Below are 7,895 nucleotides of genomic sequence, written 5' to 3'. Positions count from 1 at the left end.
TAAAAATGAATAAGGGTTTACTAATATCGTTTTTTGATAATATTAATATTTTCGGAAATAATCGCTCCTAAAGGAAAAAAGTGCGTCTCCCCCCTCTAACTTTTGAACCATATGTTTAAAAAATATGAAAAAAATCACAAAAGTAGAACTTTATAAAGACTTTCTAGGAAAATTGTTTTGAACTTGATAGGTTCAGTAGTTTTTGAGAAAAATACGGAAAACTACGGAACCCTACACTGAGCGTGGCCCGACACGCTCTTGGCCGGTTTTTATACATATATTTTACAATTAGGTAATCAGCGAAATAGTGTATAGTGGGCTTTATGGTTGCCACGGCCGCCATTGTTTTGGAAGCGGCCATGACACCATGGTCTGTCAAACTATATTTGAATTTATTATTATGTATGATACACAGATATACAGACTACATCTTTGATATATGATAGACAGACGTTAATATACAAGTAGCGCTTTATTGACAACCGACACTTATGAACCTTTTAGATAAAAAATGGCACATGTAATGATCTATTGTTTTACCTTAAAGAGAGTATTTGCAAGTATGTAAGTAAGTTTGAGTAATGTTCTTCAATTTATGGTTCCTAATCTCCTGAGGAGTCTCAGAGATACATTGGGCACTCGTTCAATACGCTAAGGAAATACCTTTCGTGAGCCCCTGACTTCGCCACGCGCCATTCTGAGAGCCAGTTCAGGTGCTACCCTTCAGCAATAACATTCTAATATTGGTAATGGGTTGTTAGACTCTAATGACTAATTTAATAAACATTGGCGAAAATTGCAGCTGACTGAGACAGGGCATCTTTAGTGCATACATTTGTCTGGTTTAAGTTTTATTATTATTAGCAACGTGAATGAAGGTGATGTTGATTGTCACAAATACACGTAATATAATGCGAATTACCAACATTTATCATTAGTGGCGACCGGTGGAACTAATTTGACGTATGAGAATTAAAACAAAAAAACTAAAACGAATTTTCTTCACAATTTTATCATCAAGTATTCTTGGATTTCTTACGTGCCAAATAAAGAATGTAGAAGGTTGGCGAAACCTGAAAAGTATTTTGACAGTGACATAAGTGACATTGACAGCTGTGACATTGACGTATCTGTCGTAGTTTTTTTGGACTCGAATTAGCAATTGGAGTATAGGTTCTGTAGCTACCCACCTGTCAATACAAGGCCACTTCCATGTTTTCGCCCAGTTAAACCTTTTGTAGGGTTCTGAGACGAAAAAATTAATATCTACAGCTAATAAATGTACTTTTATTTTATATAGCTATAAAAATGAAATCTAACAAGAAATAACATTTGTAGCTACCGTGAAATCAGATAACTATAGTTTTTTTTAATGTTTAGCACCTAAGTAGTTGTTATAGTGAATTAAATTGAATGCTCTTATTTAGTTTTAAAATAATAGGTAGTTTAAACATCTACATTCATACGTAGGTAACTACTTAATGGTAAATAATAGGTAGGTACGTATAAATACGTATTGATCTTGAAATGTTACACGTAAATAAGAATCTAAGAACTTAAGGAAGGTGATTACAATAATTACGAATTACTATGTCAATAAACCGACTCCAAATTACATTAAATGATACCTACGTAAGTTAACGATATCAAACAAATACCTCTACGTAATAATTATTTTCTCACGCCATTCGTTCAATTAAATGCGGCGCTAGATTCTAATCATACCTCATCAAGAAATTTACGCCTTGACACCTAGCGAAGCAGTGATTATTTTCAATAACCGACTCAGTCTAATTGTGTGTAAGGACGAATTGAATAGGTAGGTACATACATTGTGTTATGTATTATTTCGTAAGGACCTGGCATAGAACTAAACCCAATAATGCCAACGCCAGTACTGTGGTAGTAACACAGTTGCAAGTTGTGCAATGCGGGACAAGCAGTCTAAAGCGTGATGCGAACTTATCAACCAATCGCGTTCTATCGTTCGACCAAGGCGAATCAAATGAAAATATTCAGTCGAAATTATATGAATTGACTTATCCTTGCTTTTGAGATCTTTGAGTGCATATAGGTATTATTATAGGCCAAAACGCAATTATTTTTGTTGTACCGAGTTAGCGCCCAGGAATTTCAGCAAACATAAAAACTTATAATAAACTTAATTTAATAAGCGTAAGTATTTCTGAATTTCATTTCAATACCGATAATTCGTTTATCACATGTCACACTATCGTGGTGTGCGTAAGTGGCACGAAAACTTAGAAATAGTCCGGCTCCACAATACAAAAAATTGAAGTTCAGTAGTTTTGGAGGGCTGTAACAGACGGACAGACAGACTGATATAAGGGTTCCGTTTTTCCTTTTTGAGGTACGGAACCCTAAAAATGGGGAGAAAACTGTTAACGACATTTTCAGAGATGAAGAGACTAGGTAATTATAAAAAATACATTTGTGTGGCGGGAATTATTTTATCAAAGACTCAGTGTTTTATTCTGAAACTTTCGCAAGGTTCTGGGACGCTGAATCTTCAGATTAGTTTTTCGAAACAAACAACTATCGTAGTGTAGATTTAATGTAATTAAAATAACTTAAAAATTAACAAAATCGAACTCCCTTTGCAACATCAGCGTCAACACCAAGGTTTGCTCCGTAGCATCCCAGGAGGCTTTGGACCGGTCTGGGTCGATGTCGTGCGGCAGCGGCAGCTTGAGGCAGTACTGCGAAGAGTTGACAGTCACGCTGCTGGTGTCTACCGCTAAATCTATGTTCTCCATTTTGTCCCCGGGCATTTTGATGCGGACTATTAGGTTCTCGCAACTGGCCGAGCCTGGCGTTTTTGGGCCGATCTAGAAGAAAGCGCGGGGGTAAGACGGTTTCTTAAATTATTACAGCTTATTAATCTTATTATAATTGTGTTCTGGAATACAAGCCACAAATGAAGTAAATATGGAATCTTTAATTAAACAAAATATTTCGTTAGTCTACGTGGCAGGCAAGGTTCCTATATTCTTCTGGATACTGGATACTATGACAACAGTGTCTGTGTTTTTTTTTGCGAGTTTAATTAGACCAATTTTGGCTCACTCTGTTACAACCCTAACGATTCAACGGACTATAATGTTCATTTTCAGAAATACTTAACACACTACCTAATAATGTGTTGTTATTTCGGGGCAAATTGAAATAAATATAGGACGAATTTATTTACCTGTGTAATCAACCAAGCTTTTCCTAAAGTTCAACAAGTGGTTCAAGAAAGTTTATTGCCCCCATATTTTTATCACATGACATTAATTTGTATCTGTCTAAAGTAACATGTCTCGTCAACACTAGGAAACGAACTTTGACACTTGTATAATGAATTCAGTGTAATGATTGCTGTCAGTCATCATCACTTTTATTGGAGGTACCTTCATTGAAGAGGATTATTGTATCATAGTAGCGCCGCAGGGGCATCTCTGGGCAATACTTCGTACGATGACTTATTGCTAACGAATTTCATTAAGAATGACATAAGATATGCAGACAGGGTACGTAAAGGGGTTGTACGTAAAGACGAGGCCTAATGAGTAATGAGATTGTAGGCATTAATAAGTAAGCACGTATATCGAGAACAAAAGGATGGATAATAGCATGAACTGCCACTACAACCTACGCTTAACCCTATGGTGCCCTAAGACTGGTTTTAATGTCCCGCTGACAGGCTAATAATGCTAATTATGTCGGCTGAGGGTCGCGACCACATGAGGTCGTTATTTTTCGCACCAAAGCTCTCCACTCCGCACGGTCTTCAGCAGTCCTAATAATGCGCCTGTGTTTGTATCGTAACATTTCGGCCTCTACAACCTCTAGTTTTCCAGGTTTTTTCAGACTGCGTACGTTCCACGTGCCTATTATCACTAGCGCTTGGTGCTTGGTGTTTATCTTTTTGTCAGCAGTAACCCAATTTCTGCAAGTAGCCTGGTCGCCCACTGCCTTGCAGCCGGTAGCTAATATGTATGATGTGGTAAAAACTATCCCTAGTTTTAAAATACCGCTGAGAGGTTGATATCTTAAGGAACTGGTGTTGTTCCTCAAAATACTTGTTTACCAGGTTAGTGGGGTTCAGCTCTTCGGCCTCCTTATTGTTTCTCTGAAATATTTACCTGAAGGAACACCTCTGCACTGACTGCTTTTTACACTCACAGTCGGCGCCTTACTGTCGTTTAGGCCTCTGCCTACGTGACTCGACTCCTTTGGGACTATCTACACACAGGCGACGCACGTCCTAAGACGCGGTACTAAGGGCAGCGCGGCGCTAGCGTCCGTTCCGCGTCTTACGACGTGCGTCGCCTGAGTGTGGGTTGCCGCTTAGCTTCTTGTTCCTCAAAAGTATTTACCTGAAGGAACACATCCTCTGCGCTGACAGCTTGTCTATAGTTCATGGTGTACTCCGGTGCTTTCCGGCCGTCGAGGCCTCCACCTACGTGACTCAGCTCTTCGGTCTCCTTGGCTTCTTGCTCCTCAAATTCCTCTATTGTCTTTGGTGTGCGTTTTACATTTTCGTTATTGGGCAGTTGTCCTCTTGTTGAAGTAATTTCACAACCTAATTAGAAATAAAAACATTTCAAATGTAGGTTACAGTCAACCAATTGGAACCCTAGGCCACTCTACATACCATGTCAAAATGACAAGCAGTAAGAGATTTCTTACAATCTGATTTATAACGTCACTGTGATATAGTTCTACAGTGGCCTAGGGTTCCAATTGGTTGACTATACATAGGTACATAACTTCCTACCTGTGTTTAGCTAAGAACAAGTGATTACGTACAGTCGAGTTCATAAATATGTGTACCTACGTTTCTTCAACTTAATACATTTATGAACTCCACTGTAGGTACAAACTTAAACTATGCCTAAAAGTAGTCCTAGTCGGGTCAGTTTTTTAGAACCTTGACTTCTTAAGTACCTGTCTAACACGCATTAGTATAGGTAGGTACCTAATATATTTTTAATTAATTGGTGGGGGCACTGCCGTGCCCCCAGATACGACTTACCACTTTCTGTCCGAACCCGCGGGTTCGAACTCCTGGGCCCTGCTTGTAGGGTACCAATGAGTTTTTCGGAACTTAAGTAGGACCTACGTAAGTGTGCGAAATGTCATTTAATATTTTCCAGTCGTTTTTCGGTGAAGTACAACATCGTGAGGGAACCGGACTAATTCCAATAAGGGTTAGTTACTCTTCGGGTTGGAAGGTCAGATGGCAATTGCTTTCGTAAAACTAGTACCTACGCCAAATCTTGGAATTAGTTGTCAAAGCGGACCCCATGCTCCCATGAGCTGTGGCAAATTCCGGGATAACGCAAGGAGGATAATATTATGATGATGAGATGACAGGTAATAAAAAACCGGCCAAGAGCGTGTCGGGCCACGCTCAGTGTAGGGTTCCGTAGTTTTCCGTATTTTTCTCAAAAACTACTGAACCTATCAAGTTCAAAACTGTTTTCCTAGAAAGTATTTATAAATTTCTACTTTTGTGAATTTTTTCATATTTTTTAAACATATGGTTCAAAAGTTAGAGGGGGGGGACGCACTTTTTTTTCCTTTAGGAGCGATTATTTCCGAAAATATTAATATTATCAAAAAACGATCTTAGTAAACCCTTATTCATTTTTTAATACCTATCCAACAATATATCACACGTTGGGGTTAGAATGAAAAAAAATATCAGCCCCCACTTTACATGTAGGGGGGGTACCCTAATAAAACATTTTTTTCCATTTTTTATTTTTGCACTTTGTCGGCGTGATTAATATACATATTGGTACCAAATTTCAGCTTTCTTGTGCTAACGGTCACTGAGATTATCCGCGGACGGACGGACGGACGGACGGACAGACAGACATGGCGAAACTATAAGGGTTCCTAGTTGACTACGGAACCCTAAAAACTAACCTAACCACAAAATTAAACTTGAAAAAATCCCCGGCCGCGACATAGTACTTACACCGATTTTCATGAAAAATGGCTAAGAATAACACTCCCGACTAACTCAGCTTTCAGACAAAAAAAACTAAATCTAAATCCGTTCGGCGGGACCAACGATGCCACAGACAGACACACACACAGACAGACAGACAGACAAGTCAAACTTATATCACCCCGTCGTTTTTGCGTCGGGGGTTAAAAATAGTAATAAAGAGTAAGCTTACATAAAACTAAAACCAATAATTAACGGCCGAAAACAAGCTCACTTTCGACAGTCTTGGGTAGTTTTACCTATTTGATTTTTTTTTCAATAGTAGCTAGGTATACCTATATAAAAAATCAAATGTTCAAAGCAGGAATCTTATATACCAGGTTTTTTTGCAATAGAAAACTAAGTCAATTTGATTGAAGAATGTAGTTTCTTTTTAGTAATAACTGGCAATACATCATCGGAAAAAAGCAAATGTTCAAAGAGTCACAAAGAGTCACTCACCAGAAGAAACCAAGTCCTCGCCCTGTATTACGTCAGGTTCCGGAACTCTAAGCAGGTCCACTAACTTCTCCATATTTCCCGGTGACAACTCCATTTTTGCACTTCTCGTGTATTTTACCGTTAAAAGAATCGCGACCCGTGTAGCACCGATTTCTTTAGTATAAATTGTAAACATTGACTAAATTGAGTTGCTTGGATACGGTTGCCAAAGAGACGCTTTGATTTTTATTTCATCTTGAGTTGCGATATTAGAAAATTAACATGTGACCTACTTGCTCTATCTGACATCCTGGGCAACCATTAAAAACAAATGTTAGTGAAAGTTTATGCCGCCTAACTTGGCCTAACGTAGTGACACAGTAGGTATAATAAAGAGTACTGTCGTACAGTATGGCCACTCCCGCTCCCCGCTGAAAGTGCCGCCCACCCCCTCTCGGTTACCTCACAGTTACCGCCTGTCAAAAACGCGAACAGTCGACCTGTCATATCTCACTCATACAAGCATGGGACGCGTTCACCTACACGAGCTTAGAATGTGTGCTAGGAACGCGCCTCTTTCATATATTTGATCGCCAGTGTCCGAGGTGTGGTAGTGATTCAATGTGGATTCAATGCTCTTTGCCCGAAACATTGCATTATGCTTGGAGCAAATATTAGTATGTAAGTACCAAGAACGATATATTATATGCGTACCTACTAGGGATGTCACGAATGTCGCATGTGTCACATTCGCGAATGCGAATATTCAGAATGCGAATGCGAATGTGCGAATGCGAATATCGCTGAATTTCATAAAAAACCAAGCAATCACCAACAACCCGCTAGGTAAAAATGCTTACTATTGGTCAAAATGCCGAGTACGAACTTCACGCCGTACGAATTTGACCTATCTGCGCATGCGCGAGTCGACAGTCGACAAGTAGCAATTAGAGCGGCCGGCGCGGGCGAGGAACAAGCTGCGACTTGCACACATTCGCATTCGCAAAACATTCGCATCGTTTGAAGCGAATGTCAATGCAAATGTTTCAAAGAATGCGAATCATTCGCATATGCGAATGCGAATGCAAAATGCAAATATTCGTAACATCCCTAGTACCTACTGACAAAGCCCATACAAAAAATGTACCCCTGAAATGCATGGGCCTTTTAGGGATAAAACTAGATAGAAGTGGCACAAAAATCATATTTTCCCCAAATATTTTTGCGTAATTTAATTTTTTATAAGAACAAAATAAATGACATATTTCTTTATTTTAAAATCATGATTTTCACGTCAATACACATTAAAAAAAAAAAGAAATTTGCAGGCATTATCAATGTAGTTATGATAGTATTTAATACGTGGCGCAAAAAAATTGAGGTACGATTCTTAGTATGAAGAATGTCAATCCTATATAAATCATCCTTGGTATATAAATAGTTATTATTA

General features: G+C 38.8%; 1 protein-coding gene across 1 annotated transcript; it reads right to left on the bottom strand.

The window, feature by feature from the left end:
- Positions 1-2,563: 2,563 nt before the first annotated feature.
- Positions 2,564-6,659, bottom strand: LOC125227605 (dynein axonemal assembly factor 6). Its single transcript, XM_048131949.1, has 3 exons — positions 6,467-6,659; positions 4,383-4,588; positions 2,564-2,849 (listed from the first exon to the last, which is right to left on the bottom strand). The coding sequence occupies exons 1-3, from the start codon at positions 6,639-6,641 to the stop codon at positions 2,592-2,594; spliced, it is 639 nt and encodes a 212-aa protein (XP_047987906.1). The 5' UTR covers positions 6,642-6,659; the 3' UTR covers positions 2,564-2,591.
- Between the last annotated feature and the right edge of the window lie 1,236 nt (positions 6,660-7,895).

The sequence above is a fragment of the Leguminivora glycinivorella genome, chromosome 6 (assembly GCF_023078275.1).
Source record: "Leguminivora glycinivorella isolate SPB_JAAS2020 chromosome 6, LegGlyc_1.1, whole genome shotgun sequence".
Lineage (NCBI taxonomy): Eukaryota > Metazoa > Arthropoda > Insecta > Lepidoptera > Tortricidae > Leguminivora > Leguminivora glycinivorella.
The sequence above is the reverse complement of the archived record's forward strand: the minus strand, read 5'-3'. Positions and strand labels throughout refer to the sequence as shown.

What these genes read in the sequence shown, in the direction of transcription:
- LOC125227605 (XM_048131949.1), bottom strand. Translation starts at nt 6,641, where the DNA reads ATGTTTACAATTTATACTAAAGAAATCGGTGCTACACGGGTCGCGATT. An exon ending in CGAGGACTTGGTTTCTTCTG is followed by an intron (nt 4,589 to 6,466) that starts GTGAGTGACTCT and finishes ATTTCTAATTAG; the next exon opens with GTTGTGAAATTACTTCAACA. An exon ending in CAGAGGATGTGTTCCTTCAG is followed by an intron (nt 2,850 to 4,382) that starts GTAAATACTTTT and finishes GCTTTCTTCTAG; the next exon opens with ATCGGCCCAAAAACGCCAGG.